We start from the raw sequence: 20,529 nt of genomic DNA, 5'->3' as shown, positions 1-20,529 counted from the left end.
TCTTTTACGTGCGCTAAGTGCATGCTGCACACGGGACCTCGGTTTATCGTCTCATCCGAAAGACTAGCGTCCAGACCACCACTCAAGGTCTAGTGGAGGGGGAGAAAATATCGGCGGCTGAGCCGTGATTCGAACCAGCGCGCTCAGATTCTCTCGCTTCCTAGGCGGACGCGTTACCTCTAGGCCGTCACTCCATCACTCTGTGTGTGTGTGTGTGTGTGTGTGTGTGTGTGTGTGTGTGTGTGTGTGTGTATGTGTGTGTGTGTGTGTGCGCGCGCGCGCGCGCGCGCGTGTGTGTGTGTGAGTCGTGTTCTTGCCTGCAGAAAGGCCATGCCGGTTAATTGTTGTTGTTTGTTTTCTTTTGTTTGTTTGTTTGTATTATTTTTGCCTGGCTCCCCCCTTTTTCCCCCCATACAGTAGCTGGGATGGGTTGGGGGAGAAGCCAGTTCAAAGCTAGCTGAGAGTTACCATCTCCATTTTTATATGATAACTATTAAAAAAAAAACACAAAAAAAACCAACTCTATCTAGCGCCTTTCCGAGTAAATTATGCTTAATTGTGCTGCATTATGTAAAAGAAAGAAAAAATGAAAAGAAGAGAAAAGATACGTATAAAAGCATGCAATTAAACATTGAAACGAAAACTTTTCGAACATAACCCTGTCCAGGCATCCAACCAAACACTCAAACACTCATTTTTTGTTCACACACACACACACACACACACACATTCATCACACTACACAAAACTCGCCACGGATACCATATATCATCACAATATCCAAACAATGCACATGTCATGTCGCAAAACTCAAATCCCAATTCTTATATTTGTATTTGTTGTATTTGTATTTCTTTTTATCACAACAGATTTCTCTGTGTGAAATTCGGGCTTCTCTCCACAGGGAGAGCGCGTCGCTACACTGACAACGCCAGCGATTTTTTAATATTTTTTTTCCTGCGTGCAGTTTTATTTGTTTTCCCTATCGAAGTGGATTTTTCTACAGAATTTTGCCAGGAACAACCCTTTAGTTGCCGTGGGTTCTTTTACGTGCGCTAAGTGCATGCTGCACACGGGACCTCGGTTTATCGTCTCATCCGAATGACTAGTGTCCAGACCACCACTCAAGGTCTAGTGGAGGGGGAGAAAATATCGGCGGCTGAGCCGTGATTCGAACCAGCGCGCTCAGATTCTCTCGCTTCCCAGGTGGACGCGTTACCTCTATGACATCACTCCACTGTATGTAACCGTATCTCAAAATTCTTTACAAAAAACAACGACAACCAAACACATCCTGTGTGCCATTCCGCCATGTTGTAAGGTGGATGAAAGGCATGCGTATATGGATTTGTCTGAACGCAATAACGCTCCTTGAGCAACTGAAGTGAACTGACTTGAAATGAATTATTATCATTATTCATTCATTCATTCATTTATTCATCCATTTTTTGTTGTTGTTGTTGTTCTTCTTCTTCTCTTTATTATTATTGTCATTACTATCATCACCATCATCATCATCATCATCATCACCATCATCATTATCATCACTATCATCATCATATTATTATTGTTGTTGTTGTTGTTGCTGATTTTATTATTATTAATATTCTTCTTATCATTATTATCATAATAATAATAATTATTATTATTATCATCATCGTTACTATTATTATTACATGCATTTCTAATACGTCCTTCATGAAGAGGAGCTAAATCCCGAATGAATAAGTCAGCGTCAGTGTAGGTATCTTCTTTCCCTCTCGATCCCTCTCTCTGTCTCTGCGTGACTGTCTGTCTCAGTCTCTCTCTCTCTCTCATCCAATCACCCCCCCCCCCCACCCCCCCCGCCACCCCGTCACCCCCTCCACCCCCATCCCACTATAGACCCCACCAAGTGCTCGTTACCAAGCAACAACGTGCAACTTTCAAACACGCGAGAGTCTGTGTGTGTGTTCTTCTTCAGTTTAACGTCTATTCACTATAAGTGTTTTTAGACGGAAAGGTGTAAAGTGGTGTATAAAGGAAAGGGAATGCATGTGAATATTAGTGTAAAAAAAAAAAAGAAAAAAGAAAAAAAAAGAGTTCATGTTATGTATCAGAGGAAAAGTGTATCATAAGAAAAAGTCTAAAGAGGTTGTGGTGTGTATTGAATGAGTTGTCATGGGAAGGAGAATATGTATATGCATATCAACAAGTATTAACCTACAACAATGTAAATAGAAATAACAGTATTAAATATAATACATCAAAGGAGGATACCAACTGGACTGGAGTTTAAAATTTCTGAAAATTCTCTGTGTGTGTGTGTGTGTGTGTGTGTGTGTGTGTGTGTGTGTGTGTGTGTGTGTGTGTTTAGCTGACTGACATGCCAAAGACCAACAAAGAACGCATCATATGTTCACAGGCGAAAGGTTTTTATCCACACTGGAGTCCAACAGAAGCGAACAAACTGATTCAGTTATGATGGTGTCTGCCTGTCTGTCCGCGCATGTGTCTCGTGTGGGGATGGGATGCGGGCGGGAGGTGTGTGTGTGTGTGTGTGTGTGTGTGTGTGCGTGCGTGCGTGCGTGCGTGCGTGCATGTGTGTGTGTGTGTCTGTGTGTGCGTGTGTGTGTATGTGTGTGTGTGTGTGTGCGCGCGTGCTTGTGTGTGTGTGTGTGTGTGTGTGTGTGTGTATGTGTGTGTGTGAGAGAGAGAGAGAGAGAGAGAAGACAAGACAAGACAAATAGTTGACTGAACTGGGCCATTTACCCATGTCAAAGGAAACAGTGTGGGGTAGGGATGAAAATCAGACGAAAGAAAACAGCGTATATTGCATGCCAAGGGTTTTGAATTTCATTATCCATCCATGTAGCACGATCTTAACTGGAATACCTTATTTATGTACATTGCGACTTTCATTGAGTATTTCACGTTTGATAGCAGTAACGATAATTTGAACACAGATGGAGGGTTGTAAATTTTTTTTAAAGAATAAACTGTTCTCTAACCTGTTGGTAACAAGAGAGAGAGAGAGAGAGAGAGAGAGAGATAAGCGTCTTAAGTATTCAACCTCCCTTCATCCCTCCTTTTTACTACACAAAATGTTTAGAAAAGAAAGCTCGCACTTATCCTTAAAAAAAACATTGACACGAAGCACGCGCGCGCACGCACGAGAGAGAGAGAGAGAGAGAGAGAGAGAGAGAGAGAGAGAGAGAGAGAGAGGGAGACAAACAGTGGTTAGCAAACAAACATACAGACAGGCTGACAGATAGGTAAACAGAGAAAGAAACAGAGCAACAGAGGCAGACACACACACAGACACACAGAAAGAGAGATGCTTTGACATTTCTAAAAAAAAAACACAAAAAAACAACCCAACAACTGACAATGGCCAATCTAAAGCCATTAAAGTCGATCCACCACACACGCGCGAGCAAATGACTTTCCCAATGATGTCTCATTCAGCTACTCTTTTCTGTCGCGCAATGTCATTGGCTGGTTTTGCAGCAGCGAAAGTATTGGACTCCGTTCCTTTAGCTTGCGCAAAACCAATGGCTGTTGGCTGTTGTTCAATGCGCGTGCGCAATAGCCGAATGGTTAAAGTGTTGGACTTTCAATCTGAGGGTCCCGGGTTCGAATCACGGTGACGGCGCCTGGTGGGTAAAGGGTGGAGATTTTTGCGATCTCCCAGATCAACATATGTGCAGACCTGCTAGTGCCTGAACCCCCTTCGTGTGTATACGCAAGCAGAAGATCAAATACGCACGTTAAAGATCCTGTAATCTATGTCGGCGTTCGGTGGGTTATGGAAACAAGAACATACCCAGCATGCACACCCCCGAAAGCGGAGTATGGCTGCCCCCATGGCGGGTTAAAAACGGTCATACACGTAAAAGTCCACTCGCGTATATACGAGTGAACGTGTGGGAGTTGCAGCCCACGAACGCAGAAGAAGAAGTTCAGTGCGCGTTTTAACTCACTCAGTACGGCCAGTCCTCTCTTCTCCTCTACACAGACCCCTCGGATGTCCAGTGGGTGTCTGAATGACCCAACATTTAGCTTCCGTCGTCAGAATTGTGGTATTCTTTGTCAACATTCACCTCAAAAAGGAAGCGCCGGGCCTGTCCTTATACCAATCATTTGACATGTGCACACAGCAGCAAAGACAGAAGAAATGTGCAAACACAAATTAGCTTTTTATTCAAGACTGGCATAGCCTCTTTAATCCTGAATAAGCCACACAAATAATGCCAGTGTCTGGGTTTGTTCCAATGTACCTTTTATTTACCTGTGTGCTAGCTGAATCGGTAGCGTAAGCATCACTGACTTGAAGTTGTGTACTTTGTGCAATGGAGAGAGTTACCACTCTTTACTATTTGTTAATCATAGTCGTCTCCTGGCCTCATTATTTGTTAATTTTAACTCACTCAGTACGGCCAGTCCCCTCTTCTCCTCTACACAGACCCCTCGGATGTCCAGTGGGTGTCTGAATGACCCAACCTTTAGCTTCCGTCGTCAGAATTGTGGTATTCTTTGTCAACATTCACCTCTTCAGTATAAGAGCCTTCATGCTTGCAATATTTTGACGATGGTAACTGGGGTGAAACGCTGTTAACGTCGTCTCTTTCGCCGTTCGTATGGAGAGAGTTAACTGGCTGTCTGAAGTACTGGTCCTCACATTGTACATTGCGTGAGAGAGGTGGGAGTGTATAAACAACACAGTGAACGATTACCCGTATCAATATTGACCTGGATTGTGACGCTTGGATCACGGAGAGAGAGAGAAAGAGACAGACAGACAGAGAGCAAGAGAGAGACAGAGACACGGACAGATAGAAGGGGGACAGACAGAGAAAGATAGAGACAGAGAGACAGACAGAGAGGCGAGAGAGAGAAAGGGAGAGAGAGAGAGAGCGAGAGAGAGAGCGAGAGAGAGACAGAGAGACAGGCAGAGAGGCGAGAGAGAGAAAGGGAGAGAGAGAGAGAGAGAGAGAGAGAGAGAGCGAGAGAGAGACAGAGAGACAGGCAGAGAGGCGAGAGAGAGAGAAAGAGAGAGAGAGAAAGAGAGAGAGAGAGCGAGAGAGACGGGGACAGAGACAGAGAGAGGGAGGAGGAGGAGAGGCACACACACACACACACACACACACACACACACACACACACACACACACACACACACACACAGAACAATTACTGTTGAGGACAAAGACTAATATTTGTAAGACTGAAAGGTGTCAATTTAAAGTTCGGCAGAGAACCAGCTATGTGAATGATCCACTTATAAGAACAAAGTGACAGACATGAGGATGAATTTGTACAAGACATGGGTAATGCCGTTGGAGAAATGGACAGAGGGAGGAAGGGGGAGGAAGAAAGGGGGCGGGGGGGGGGGGGGGGTTGGAGGGGGGGGGGGTCTAATAGAGAAGACGGCACCGTTGTTAATGTGTGTTGTGTTGACTTGGAAATCGCGGAGTTGGTGGAATATGTCAGTGATTATTTATATTGTATTGTATTTCTCTTTTTGTCGCAACAGATTTCTCTGTCTGAAATTCGGGCTGCTCTTCCCAGGAAGAGCGCGTCGCTACACTACAGCGCCACCCATTTTTGTGTGTGTGTTTTTTTGTTTTTTTTCCTGCGTGCAGTTTCATTTGTTTTTCTGATCGAAGTGGATTTTTCTACAGAATTTTGCCAGGAACAACCCTTTTGTTGCCGTGGGTTCTTCTACGTGCGCTAAGTGCATGCTGCACACGGGACCTCGGTTTATCGTCTCATTCGAATGACTAGCGTCCACACCACCACTCAATCTGTAGTGGAGGAGGAGAAAATATCGGCGGCTGAGCGATCATCGCGCACAAGAAAGAAAAGATATGGATCAGAGTAATCTATCTGTCGTCTGTTTGTTTCTAACCCCTCCTCTCTCTGTGTGTGCCTCTGTCTCCGTCCGTCTGTCTGTCTGTCTGTCTGTCTGTCTGTCTGTCTGTCTGTCTGTCTGTCTCTCTCTCTCTAACACAATGTCCAGTTACAAGATTCACTTGTGCGTGCAGTTTGGGGCCTCAGCCTGATCTAAATAAAACATTTCGCATTCATCTCTCTCTCTCTCTCTCTCTCTCTCTCTCTCTCTCCCCGACTTAACCAATAATCATTTAGCCAAACTGATGGCTCAAGTGTTTAAAAAAACAACAAAAACAAACAAACAAACACACACACACACACACACACACACACACACACACACACACACACACACACACACACACAACCAAAAAACAAAAACAAATACGATGCGTTAAAGCTTTGAGATCAAAACTTTGTACACGAGAAAAAAAAAATCATGACCAAACAAATAAATAAACACACACACACAAACAAACAAATGAACGATTAACATTTCTTTAATGTATGTCTGAGCGTCTGTCATAACGTGATCATTTTATGAAAATAATGTTTGAAAACGTACAACAAAACAACAACAACAACAATAAAACCCGACCAACTAATTAAATACAGACAACACACAAATAAAAACCAAAAGGCAAAAAGACACAAGATCAACAACGCTAAACTGCAAGAGGGGTGGTCACCTATGCACCCGACGGAAAAAAAAAAGAAAAAAAAGAAAGAGATTAACACGACGAAACTAACACTCCATACCTTGACCTCTTTAAGAAGAATAGTGAACAAATAACCCGACCCTTCTCGGATAGTCACTCAAGCGGAAAGCCAACCAAACAAAAAATAAGTCACCTGAACAAACTTCCGAGTCAGTCAGGCATAACGAATAGGTATAGGTACCTATCGATAGACGGTATCGTGTCGTTGCAATTTCCTAAAACACAACCCCTCCCCCCCCCCCCACCACCCCCTCACCCCCCTCCCTTGATCACCCCCCTCATCGCTACCCCCACCCCCCCCCTTCCCCCTCCCCCCCCCCACCTCCTCCCCCTTTCTTCTTCTGCTTCTTCTTGCACCTTTACCAAACTCTCCAGACAAGCGCTTAGTTCAGCAGGAGACAGTTTCGACAGGCCTTAGATCTTTTCTTGCTGTGCTGTGTTGTGCTGTGCTTACCAGCTGTCGACGATAAAAAAATAAAAAAAAGAAGAAGGAAAAAATAAGAAGGGGAGAGAAACGAAAGTTGCTGAAAGAAAGAGGCTGGCTGGTGTGAGTGAAAAACAAAGTGAAATTTCGGACAGAGTAGTTTCAGGTTCAAATCTTGCTTCCTAGCTTGGTTTCGCGAGAAGAAGAAAAAAAAAAAGAAAAAAAAAGAAAAGAAGAAGAAAAAGAAAGAATTTTTTTTTTTAAAAGAAGAGGAGAAAAGGATAGGCAAGAGAAGTTAAACTGAAAGAAAGAGACTGGTTTGAGAGAAAAGCAAAGTGAAAGTAGGGAGGGGGTTCAGGTTCAAATCTTGCTTCCTAGCTCGGTTTCGCAAAACAAAACCAAAAAAAAAAAAAGAAAAAAGAGAAAAGGACAGGAAAGAGAAGCGAAAGAAAGAGACTTGTCTGATAGAAAAGTGAAAGAATCGCAGGGTGCGAGTTTGAGGTTCAAATCTTGCTTTCATGCTTACTTTCGCGATATAAATAAAACAAAGAAAGAGCAGCGAGAAGAAGTGGAAGAAAAAGGCTGGTTTAAAAAAAAAAAGGTGAAAAAGTTGCAGTGTGTGAGTTTCAGGTTCAGATCTTGCTTAGTTGCTTGCTTTCGATGAAAATATAAAAGAAAGAAGAAAAAGATAGAGAGAAAAGAAAAAAGGTTCGAGTATTCAAACCTTTAAAAAAAATGTTCAGGAATGCTGCGACATTTATGTGCTAAATGATCTGAAACCTGCATTGATAATCACAGTCATCTGATTTTGTGACTGCAGTTGTCTCTTCAGCTGAATTCTGTCAGTGACACGACTGCTAACTAATTACGAAATAGATTGATACAGAAATAAAGACACAAATAAATAGACTGAAGTCGAAGAGAAGAGGCAAAGTGAAACAAATTGATAAAAAAAAAAAAAAATAAAAAAACGAACGAAAAAAAAGAGAGACCAAACAACAATCAAACAAACAACGTCAGAAACAAAGACAGCAGAAAACAAAAGACATTTTGCATGGTCGTCATTGTTACTATAAAGAAAAGCGACCATTTCGCTATAAACCGTATCCTGACAAAGACACAGGCAAAAGACTAACGCACAGGAACCACAGAGAGAAAGAGAGAGGGAAAACAAACAAACAAAAAACAACAACAACAAAAAAAAAAAAAAACAAAAAAAAAACACCAAACACGTGATACCGAAAGGACGAGAGTTCCAAGCAAACGGCCCACTGTTGCCATGGGAGAGAAGGATGAAGGCTGCAAGTGCTCCACTGTCACTGCTCGAACTTGGCTCATCATCTTTAACAGTGTCTTCGTGGTAAGTGTTGTGTTGTGCTGTGCTGTGCTGTGCTGTGTTCTGATCTGTTCTGTTCTGTTGTGATATGTTCTGTTCTGTTGTACTGTGTTGTGCTGTGCTGCTGTGGTGTGTTGTGCTGTGCTGTGCTGTGCTGTGCTGTGCTGTGCTGTGCTATGCTGCTGTGCTGTGTTGTGCTGTGCTGTGTTGTGCTGTGCTGTGCTGTACTGTGTTGTGTTGTGCTTTGATGTGCTGTGATGTGATGTGCTGTGCCGTTATTGCTGTGCTATGCTGTGCTGTGTTGTGCTGTGTTGTGTTGTGCTGTGCTGTGTTGTGCTGTGATGTGTTGTCTGTGCTGTGTTGTGCTGTGCTGTGTTGTGCTGTGTTGTGCTGTGCTGTGTTGTGCTGTGCTATGCTATGCTATGCTATGCTGTGCTGTGTTGTGCTGTGCTGTGCTGTGTTGTGCTGTGATATGTTGTCTGTGCTGTGTTGTGCTGTGTTGAGCTGTGCTGTGCTGTACTGTGTTGTGTTGTGCTGTGCTGTGCTGTGCTGTGATGTGATGTGCTGTGCCGTTATTGCTGTGCCGTGCTGTGTTGTGTTGTGCTGTGCTGTGTTGTAATAGAGAGAAAGAGAGAGAGACGTTTAGTTCACTGTATTCATTAAAAAAAATTTTTTTTTAATCTGACTGCCTTCTGGCCCTAATCCTATAACCACCAGTACTGGAGACAGTTGGTGATGTTGTTCAGCAGTGCATTCCCCCTGCCCCCCCCCCCCCCTGACCCCCACCCACCACCAAGCCAGATTACGGGACCAGCGACAGTGACAACTGTTTTCCCGTTCTATACCTTCAGCCCCTTTGGACTTTTTCATAATACATGTTCTGACAAACACTGGAACAAGACACGGTATCAATGCTGGCAACAATCATCGCTGTCTGTTACGGACATCATTTTGTTATGTTAAAAAAAATAATAATAAAAAACAAAAAAAAAACAAAAACACAAAAAAACTACTTCATGAATTTACGCCTTCGTGCAGTTCAACATCTGACGGATTTTAATCTGTTGAACGTATTTTCTTATCAACATGTCTTTCTTTAGTCATTACCTGATAGTTTTAATTTGTTGAATGTACGTTGCCGTGGGTTCTTTTACGTGCGCTAAGTACATGCTTATCCGAATGACTAGCGTCCAGACTACCACTCAAGGTCTAGTGGAAGGGGAGAAAATATCGGCGGCTGAGCCGTGATTCGAACCAGCGCGCTCAGATTCTCTCGCTTTCCAGGCGGACGCGTTACCTCTAGGCCATCAGTCCACATGTCCGACATTGTATTACATCGTATTGCATTGCATTGCTTTGCACTGTTTTGTATTGCATTGCATTGCACTGTTTTGTATTGCATTGCATTGCACTGTTTTGTATTGCATTGCATTGCACTGTTTTGTATTGCATTGCATTGCACTGTTTTGTATTGCATTGCATTGCACTGTTTTGTATTGCATTGCATTGCTTTGCACTGTTTTGTATTGCATTGCTTTGCACTGTTTTGTATTGCATTGCATTGCACTGTTTTGTATTGCATTGCATTGCATTGCACTGTTTTGTATTGCATTGCATTGCACTGTTTTGTATTGCATTGCATTGCATTGCACTGTTTTGTATTGCATTGCATTGCTTTGCACTGTTTTGTATTGCATTGCATTGCACTGTTTTGTATTGCATTGCATTGCATTGCACTGTTTTGTATTGCATTGCATTGCACTGTTTTGTAAATATTGCATGGTATGCATCGCCTTGTTCACTGTGAACAGATTCTGGGGCTGGCAGTTGGCGGCCTCGGTGGGGTGTGGTGAGTGTGGGGGAGGGACCTGGTTATCCTTTACCCCGCCAACATTGTATTGCATCGTATTGCATTGCATTGCTTTTCACTGTTTTAAATTAAATTGCATTCCATCGCCTCGCTCACTGTGAGCAGATTCTGGGGCTGGCAGTGGCGGCCTCGGGCGGTATTGTGCTGTGGGGAAGGGACCTGGTCAACTCGTACCTGGCCGACATGCTGGAGGAGGTGAGCGTGCAGGGAGGCTCCCTGGACGATCTCCTGAGGACGGTGGGCATCGCCCTGCTCCTGGCTGGAGTTCTGCTGCTTGCCGTGGGCGTGATGGGCTGGTCTGGAGCCTGCTGCCTCGTCAAGTGCTCCCTCATGATCGTGAGTGGCTTAGTTGGCGTCGCTTTCTTCGTTTACTGTACTGTTTGTTTTCTGAAGAGAGAGGGGGAGAGGGCGGGAGAGGGGGAGAGAGATGGGGGAAAGGGAGAGATGGAGAGAGGGGGAGCGAGGGGAGGCGGAGAGGGAGAGACAGAGACAGGGCTACAGGGAGAGAGAGAGAGGGGTGGAGGGGGGAGTGAGGGGGGGGGAAGGGAGGGAGAAAGGGGGAGGGGAGAGGTGGAGAGGGAGAGAAAGAGAGAGGGAGGGGGAGGGAGAGAGATAGAGGGGGAGGGAGAGAGAAAGGGAGAGGGGGTACTTTGATCTGATATTCAACACAGCATCAAGAGCAGTCATTTTTATCATTTTTGTTCAAACAGGAACTTCTTTTGCAAAGTATGGAAGTTATATTTATTTTGCATGTCTTTGGTGCTGATAGTAAAAAAGGGAATTTAATCTGTAATTTATGCTAGGGGACTTAATTTGCTTTAAACTGATCTTTCTCATCTTAAACATCACATTTTGAAATTATACTCAATACATAAAAAGCTTGTTTGTTTTACTCTCAGTGTACAGGGCTTTCACTATGTTCATTCGCCCAAGTGGTCGTTTTCGGAAAATACTAAAATAAATACGACGAGTGGACTCTATAGATCTATTGGCTGAGCCCTCAAGGTCATGGGCAAAAATCAATTGAATACACAGATTTATACATATTCAAAGCGCGTGCTCATATTCTTCGCGAACGCGAGTGACGCCATTTTGTTTCAAGTTGTTGACCTGCCCGTTCAATCCTATATTCGATCGACAATACACGATAACATGTGATGGAAAGTTGGAGAAGGAGACCGATAAATATTTATTCAGAGAAAGATTTGTGAACGCCTCATCACTTGCTGGATTATGCCCCAAACTACCATAAAAATACCCACAGAATCAGTCGGAATTCACAGTTTAAAATAATAAACCATGAGAATTAATACCCTTGATTTGATGAAACGCAAATATTTCCAGTCTTGACTTTTCTCAAAATGAAGTCCTTTTCACTTCATACGACGTTTAGTACTTGTACTTGGCTCTACATGTTATTAGTTTAACAAAATACTCAATTTTCATATCAACTTTGAAACTATAAAACTAGAATGAACATAAAAGAGAAATTGAATGACCGTGTCAACCGGGTATAACTAAACTTGTACATCTATCTAGATCCAGAGAAAACGGCTAAATGTTGCAGTGTGATTGCAGCGATAGCCACGTCTCTTTTACCGCGGACTTAAAAAGAATTTCTTATTGCCCTTAAAGATTTTTTTTAATGCCCAAGACACACCAGAATAATATGATTTAAACAGCGTTCTCACTGCAAATACCGCAATCGATTTATCGCCCTTTAAAAAAGCATGTTTAAATATTATATTTTTGAACGTCAGTTAAGGAGCCACGATAGTGTAATGGGTAAGACAGTTTCTTCTCACCCGAACACGCGGAGTTCGAATCTGCCGTTAGGCCTTTTTTTTTTTTTTATCTTTTAACCCGACGCTTTACAATAACAAATACAGAACACATTTTAACGATTAGATTTTTTTTAAAGTGTATCACAAGTGAGTCTTGAAGGCCTTGCCTCTCTTGTTTTTTGTTGTTGTTTTTTCGTTCCAGTATTCCATCATCATGGTCAAGTTGCTGGTGATGGAAATCACGGCTGTCATCCTCTGGTTCGTCATGAGAAGTGTGGTATGTAATGTGTGTGTGTGTGTCGTCACTAAATCAAATTATGGTGCTTAGAGCCTCGCCGACCACTAAGGCCATCTCAAGGCTATCGCCACGTTAATACCTATTACAAGGGTGTGTCGTCACTAAGATGCGCACATTGCACTGACACGTTGATATATTCATGCGCATATCTCACAGATACAGACACTCACAGATCAACACAGACAAACAGAGACAGACACAGACACACACACACTCACACACACACACACATGATCTATTTGTCGGAAACTTGAGAGAAGAATTGCACTTGTTTTCTTTCTTCATTTAAAAAGAATTCTTTCTTTCTTCCTTCCTTTCTTTCTTTCGTGTGTGTGTGTGTGTGTGTGTGCGTGCGTGTCTTCAGATTGAGGACAAAGTGAAGGGCGCCCTGCAGACAACGATAGATACTTTCTACGCAGGAGACAGCGGCACGGATGCTGTGTCGCTAGGCTTCAACTTCCTCTTCGTGCAGGTAAGGCAGCTTCGATGTGGGTAATTTTGGACTCACTTGTGTAAACAAAGTGAGTCTATGTTTTAACCCGGTGTTCGGTTATGTGTGTGTGTGTGTGTGTCCGTGGTAAACTTTAACATTGACATTTTCTCTGCAAATACTTTGTCAGTTGACACCAAATTAGGCATAAAAATAGGAAAAATTTAGTTCTTTCCAGTCATCTTGTTTAAAACAATACTGCACCTCTGGGATGGGCACAAAATTTTTTTTAAAAATGAAGCATAATTATATGCAAACTGCATTTACTGTTATATTTATATTTTTTGTATTCTCTAAACTTGGCATTTTGATCTGATATTCTGACACAACAAGAGCAGTCATTATAATCATTTTTTTTGTTCAAACAGGAACTTCTTTTGCTAAGCATGGAAGTTTTATTTATTTTGCAAACGTTTTGGTGCAGATAGTAAAAAAGGGAAATTACTCTGTAGTTAATGCTAGGGGACTTAATTTGCCACAAGTGAGTCTTGAAGGCCTTGCCTCTCTTGTTCTTCTTCTATTCTTCCTCTGCGTATTTATCTCTGTGACGTGTAACTGGGGATTCGCGGTGAAGAACTGTTCACAAGGCATAGTAATGATTAAAAAAAAAGAAGAAAAATAAAGAATAAATTATTGTACTTATATGGCGTAAACACCCCATATAGTGGGCTCTAAGCGCCTCACATGAGACTATATACGGTGGAGTCTCCTGTCGGACCGACGGATGAGTAGGCAGGCAGGTTTATCTGTCGGTGTGTGTCCTCATATGAGAGAAGAGGCCGACTCTGGATGCACAGCACTTCCCACAGGTGTTGCAAGGGAAAACGTCGCCAGAAGTTGAGCCCTGCTTCCTTCGCTCACGCTTCTCCTTAATGGCCAGCGTTTTCTTGTTTTCAAACGTCTTTATGCCACTAAAGCACATCATCCTCCAGCGAGAGCGGTCAAGGGCATCAGTTTCCCAGGAAGCGATGTCTATGTCACAGGCTTTGAGGTTTGTCTTCAATGTGTCCTTGAAGCGCTTGCAGGGTCTTCCAAGTTCACGGTGGCCTTCCTTCAGCTGGCCATACAAAAGCGTCTTCGGGATCCTGCTGTCTGTCATGCGGACAACGTGTCCTGTCCAGCGTTGCTGGCACTGGATCAGCAGGCTTTCGGCACTGGGCAGGCCGCTCCTCTCTAGGACCTGGAGGTTGGAGACCCTGTCTTGCCACTTCATGCCGAGGATCTTTCGTAGGCATCTCTGGTGAAACTGCACAAGTTGTTGAATGTGACGGCGATACGTCGTCCATGTTTCACAGCAGTACAACAAGGTGGTCAGCATAACAGCTCTGTAGGTTTTGATTTTGGTGCTGAGCCTGATGCCTTTGTTGTTCCACAGCCTGTTGTTGAGTCTGCTAAAGGCGGAGCTGGCCTTGGCGATGCACAGCGTCACTTCTGCATCAAGGGCTCCGTTGCTGCATAGGGTGCTGCCCAGATAGCAAAACTGACTTTATCTCTGTGTCATCGATCTTGACTGCAGGTGGGGGCTGGGGGGGATGGGGCGTGGGGGGCACTGGCGTTCTGTGAGCTAGCTGGTTGGTACATGAACTCGGTCTTGCTGAGGCTGATGGTGAGTCCAAAGCGCCTGCAGGAGGTTGAGAACCTGTCCATAATGAACTGCATGTCCTCATGGGTGTGTGCAGCAAGCGCGCAGTCATCAGCGAAGAGGAACTCTCTCAACAGTGCCTCAAACACCCTGGACCTGGCATGGAGTCGCCGCAAGTTGAAAAGTTTGCCATCTGTGCGAAACTGAATGTAGATGCCCCGGTCACAGTCTTGGAAAGCGTCAATCAGCATGGCAGAGAAGAGAATGGAGAACAGTGTGGGTGCCAGGACGCAGCCCTGCTTTACTCCATTTACCACAGGGAATGGATCTGACATGTCATTACGCAATCAGCTGGATTAGGCTCTCTGGGGAGCCGAACTTTAGGAGGATCTTCCACAGACCACGGCGGTTCACCGTGTCGAAGGCCTTAGTCAGGTCTACAAAGACCATGTGGTGCTATTGCGCCCGTCATAGTTTTCTTTACGAACTGAGGTCCGCGGCAGATCTTCATGTGGTCCGTCCACTGTGCTGCCTCATGGTTTGGAGTTCTTTTTTCATTGGTGATATATGATCAGTTTATCTGATTTCTCTCTCTCTCTCTCTCTCTCTCTCTCTCTCTCGCCCAGCCCCTCGGGCCCCCCATCCCCCACCCACACTGTTCTCTCTCCACCTTTCTCTCCCTCTCTCCCTCAGTGTTTCCTCTTCCCAGTCTTTCTCCCTCCCACTTCTTCCTTCCTCTTGTCACATCCTTCCACGACCCCCCCCCCCCCCCCCGCCCCCGCCCCCGTCCCCCCCCCCCTCCGCCTTCCACACCCCAACAAAAAAAGAAGAAGAATAGAATGTTTTCACTTTGTCGATGTCATCATTCTGTATGTATCTATAGATAGGTGTAGATAAATAGCTAGCTACCTACATATATGTATGTGTGCGTATGTGCACGTGTGTGTGTGTGTGTGCATGTGTGTTTGTGTATGTGAGTGTGAGTGTGTCCGCGCGCGTGCATGCGTGTGTTTATGTGTGTGTGTGCGCACGTGAGAGAGAGTGTGTGTGTGTGTGCACCTGCGTGCACGTGTGTGTGTGTGCGTACACGTGTGTGTGTGTTTGTGCGTGTGTGTGTGTGCGCGCGCGCGTGCGCGGGTGCGTGCACGTGTACTCGTGCGTATGCGTATGCGTGCGTGCGTGCGTGTGTGTGTGTGTGTGTGTGTGTGTGTGTGTGTGTTACCCACCAGCTGGACTGTTGCGGCATCGACATCTACACGGACCTGTACTCGGCCAGCAACTGGAACCGCTCCTTCAGCGGCGGCTACACCTTGCAGACCCCTTTCACGTGCTGTCAGCTGGACGGCACCTTCCCCAATGTCGTCATACCCCCCTCTGACGTCATGTGCGCCGTCACGCCCAACGCCACCAACTCCAACTACGGCACGGTGAGGGATGTTGTGTGTGTGTGTGTGTGTGTGTGTGTGTGAGTGGTGGGGGTGGAGGGGGGCGGTTGTGTGTGTGTGTGGGGGGGGGGGGAGGTTTAGGTAGGTAGTGGGGGGCGGGGGCGGGGGCGGGGAGGGGGGGGTTGAGGTGGTGGGGTAGGTGAGGGGGTGGGTTTTGTATGTGTGTGTGTGTGTGTGTGTGTAGGTGTGTGTGTGTGTGTGTGTAGGTGTGTGTGTGTGTGTGTGTTTGTTTGTTTGTTTGTGTGTGTGTGTGTGGAGGGGTAGTGGATGGGTAGGTAGCGTGTGTAGGATTATGGAGTGTGTGGGTATGTGTGTGCGTGGGTAGGGATGTGGAGTGTGGGATGTGAGGGGGTATGTATGTGTGGAGGGGGGGGAGTGTATCCGTGTGGGGAGTGTGTGTGTGTGTGAGAGAGGGAGGGGGGTGAATGGGGAGTTATGTGGAATGTAAAAAAAAAATTGAAACAGGAAACATTACATTTTTTTTTTTTTTTACGTTCTCGTTGCTGTAATTCTCATGTTCGATCGTTGTGTTTTCCAGGGATGCTATGAAGCTTTCTTCGACTACATCACCAATTATCAGCTCATCTTCATCATCGTCGGCGTTTGCCTCTTCGTCTGTGAGGTGGGTCAGCAACACGAGATAGCCAGCGAGCGAGCGAGGGAGAGAGACACAGAGAGAGAGAGAGAGAGAGAGAGATAAAATCCCAACATCTGACAACTGGACACCCCATCACAAGCCTGAATGGCTCAGTGACTATATAAGAGGATAGTGCAATGTTGGAAGAACGATAAACCAAAGCTCTAATATCTTTTTTTTTTTTTTTGTAAACAAAGAGAAGGCACACGAACACACACACACTACACACACACACACACACACACACACACACATACGCACTACATACACATACACACACACACACACACACACACACACACAACACAACACAATACAATGCAATGAAGTGCAATGCAATACAATACAATACAATACAATACAATACAACACCCCATGATTTTTTTTAGCACGGCGTTCTTTCACGACAGAAATGTGGCTCACAGAGACTAACAAAAAGTGTACAGTGAAAGGGAGGCAATTAAATTTTTGAAATTAAAAAAAAAAAGAAGTCTGAAATGTGCCTTGAAATCGGTGAGTGAATAAAAAGACAACAGACAGACAGACAACCAAGCGGGCCAGTGGACAGTGGCAAGCATTTATGAATTCTGCTATGTCGTCATAATCATCGTCATTGGGTGTGCTTTCGTAATGATAACAGTAATCATGATGACGACGACGATGACGATAACTACGACGACGCGATCTTGATGATGACGAAAACAATAATGGCGACGATGGTGGTGAAGGTGAAGATGATGATGAATATGAAGAAGAAGAAGAAGAAGAAGAAGGTGAGGATGATGATGATGATGACGATGACGATAGCGACCACATCGTGATCATGATGACGAAGATGACGACGAAGACAATAGCGACGATGGTGATGAAGGTGAAGATGATGACAAATATGAAGATAAGAAGAAGAAGAAGAAGAAATGATTATGATAATGATGAAGACGACGACGACGACAACAACGACGACGTAATCACGATGATGAAAAAAAAAATCACACATAAAAAAACATTAACCACAAGGGTGAAGAATATGATGAGGATGACGACAACGATGAAGACGTTAACGACGAAGACGACGATGACGACGATGGTGACGATGCAAGGAACGACCTCTGTTCCAGGTGTGCAGTGCGGTGTCGGCCTTCATCCTGAAGAAGCATGCTGCCCAGCAGAACAGACGTGTGGACAGTGTTCCTTCCACGCCGGCCCAGAAGGCAGGCCGAGAGCGTTTCTAGGCCCTCCCTCCCTTCCTTCCTCCCTCCCTTCCTTCCTTCCTTCATTGAGACCGGAACAAGACCTTACCCACAGGATGCGTGTTTCTAGAACCTTCCATCCTTCCTTCCTTCCTTCCTTCCTTCCTCCCCTCACCATGACCAGAACAAGACCTTACGCTCAGGCATCTGTGCTTCCAGCGCCTTCCTTCCTTCCTTCACCAAGACCGGAACAAGACCATACCCACAGGCATGCGTGTTCCTAGCCCCTTCCTTCCGTCTTTCCTTCCTTCCTTCCTTCCTTCCTCCCCTCACCATGACCAGAACAAGACCTTACGCTGAGGCATGCGTGCTTCCAGCCCCTTCCTCCATTCCTTCCTTCCTTCCTTCCTTCCGTCCTTCCTTCCTTCCTTCACCAAGACCAGACCTTGCCACAGCATGCGCGCTTCTAGCTCCATCCTCCCCTCACCAAGATCGGAACAAGACCTTTTTTCGCCTTTTTTTCGGTGCTGCCCCATCATCTGCACCGATTCAGTGATATTACTCCCACGCCTCTCATTCCGAGTCCCCCCCCCACCCCCCACCCCTACACAGCCACACACCAGGGTTCGTCTGTCGCAGTCCCCAGTGCCGGCAGTCCACAGGGAACCAGGGATGTTAGGCCGCCAGGAGGCCACGCAGCAGAGGAGACCCTGCACTGCTGTTGAGTCGACTTCTGTGGTGTTTGGTAGTGCTTTATCCTTAGGCATGCGCGTTTCTAGCCCCTTCCTTCATAAAGACCAGAGCAAAAACTTACCCACAGCCATGAGCATTTTAGTCTCCCCCCCCTTCCTTCCTTCACCACGACAGGAACAAGACCTTACCCACAGGCATACGTGTCTCTAGCCCCTTTCTTCCATCCTTCCTTCTTTCACCATGACCGGAACAAGACCTTACAGACATGTGTGTTTCTAGCCCCTTTCTTCCTTCCTTCCTTCTTTCACCATGACCGGAACAAGACCTTACAGACATGTGTGTTTCTAGCCCCTTCCTTCCTTCCGTCCTTTCTCCCTTCCTTCTTTCCTTTATTCACCGAGACCGGAACAAGACCTCTTACCCACGGGCATGCGCGCTTCTTGCCCCTTCCTTCACCCAAATCGCACAAAGCTTTCCCACAGCCACTCGTACTTTTAGCACATCCCTCACCGAGATTGCACTGAGTTTTCTGGCCAAACGCGCGTGCGGCTTCTTTCTCTCTCTCTCATATATATATATATATATATATATATATATACATGTATATATACATTAAAATTATATATATTTAACACATTGATGATGGCTTTGTCGAAGGATACACATATGTAACTACACTAGTTTTCTCTTCTGTGTCGGTCCTGAAATATTTATATAATTGTTTACTTATTGGTTGTTTTGTTGTTGTTGTTTGTGTTGTTTTCAATTGATCTGTTTACTTATTGTGAATATAATACCATCCACTGAATTTGGTTCTGCACTGTTTGTACGTTTTGACACAGACAGCACCACTCCACTCAACGATTCCATTCTTTCATCCATTCTCCCTCTCTCTCTCTCTCTCAAAAGGCAAACATGCATGCATTGACTGTATAAAATATATAACGAAGCTGAATGATATTTCCAAAGGATGTTTTTTCAAAATATTCGATGCTCAGGTACAACCCATTCTTTTGTACGCTTCTGAGATGTGGGGTCTTAACAGACTTGATAATATTGAGAAAGTTCATTCCTTTGCATGTAAACGTTTTTTGAACATAACACTTAGAGTACCAAACAAGTTTGCATACGGCGAATTAGGACGTTATCCACTATATATAAATAGTGCAACAAGGTGTATCAAGTACTGGTTAAGGTTGCTGAATATGAATGTGCAACGATTACCCAGACAGGCATATTTGATGTTGTTTAACTTAGACGAAAGGGGAAAAAAATGCTGGGTGTCTTTGGTAAAAAATACTTTATTTAGACTTGGGTTTGGATATGTCTGGTTGCAACAAGGCGTTGGTTGTGAGCAAACATTTTTGTCATTATTTAAGCAAAGAATGAAAGATATATTTATGCAGGAGTGGGACGAGTCAGTAATGTCTAAAGATATATATCATAACTACAGACTGTTTAAAACTGGTTTTCAGTGTGAGCAATATTTTGAATATGTGGATAAAAAGTGTTTTAGGGACTGTTTAGTAAAATTACGGCTTGGTTTGCTCCCAATAAATGGATCATTTTTTAGAAGAACATTCAAATGTAATTCAAATTACGCATGTAAACGTTGTAATGTAATCGAAGATGAAAACCATTTTATAAACAATTGTGTCCTTTACAATGACCTGCGGCAAAAACATCTGAACTCTGAAGGTCAATCGTATGTTCACTTGATGAAGAATGGTTCTGTTTACAGTATTCGTAAACTATGCGTTTATATATTTAATGCCCTGAAGATACGACAGGAATTCTGTGACAACAATGATGAAAGTTAGAATTAATTTACAATGCACGAGAAGCACTTTTGTTCTACAGGTTAAGTTAGTACGTATTTTACATTTTGTTGTGGTTGAGTGATCACCATAATTATTGTGTACTTTTGACCTCTTTCTAGGGGCCGGAGGCCTGGAGATTAAAGTTTTGTTCTTGTTCTTGTTCTCTCTCTCTCTCTCTCTCTCTCTCTCTCCAGTCTGTCTCGGTCTGTCTGTGTCTCTGTCTCCCTCTGTCTGTCTGTCTGTCTGTCTGTCTGTTTTAACTCAATCCCATCAAAAGTTGTACTGTCCAGAGTTCTTGATGGGAAGACACCACAAATGACAAAAGCAGTTGTTTCTTTTTGTTTGGGGGGGTTGTTTGTGTATTTGT

General features: G+C 44.5%; 1 protein-coding gene across 1 annotated transcript; it reads left to right on the top strand.

Moving 5' to 3' along the window:
* Window positions 1-8,296: 8,296 nt before the first annotated feature.
* Window positions 8,297-17,691, top strand: LOC143286658 (uncharacterized). The gene is made up of 6 exons (XM_076594296.1): window positions 8,297-8,377; window positions 10,329-10,559; window positions 12,670-12,777; window positions 15,607-15,804; window positions 16,361-16,444; window positions 17,578-17,691. The coding sequence occupies exons 1-6, from the start codon at window positions 8,297-8,299 to the stop codon at window positions 17,689-17,691; spliced, it is 816 nt and encodes a 271-aa protein (XP_076450411.1).
* Window positions 17,692-20,529: the final 2,838 nt, after the last annotated feature.

The sequence above is a fragment of the Babylonia areolata genome, chromosome 10 (assembly GCF_041734735.1).
Source record: "Babylonia areolata isolate BAREFJ2019XMU chromosome 10, ASM4173473v1, whole genome shotgun sequence".
NCBI lineage: Eukaryota > Metazoa > Mollusca > Gastropoda > Neogastropoda > Buccinidae > Babylonia > Babylonia areolata.
The sequence above is the reverse complement of the archived record's forward strand: the minus strand, read 5'-3'. Positions and strand labels throughout refer to the sequence as shown.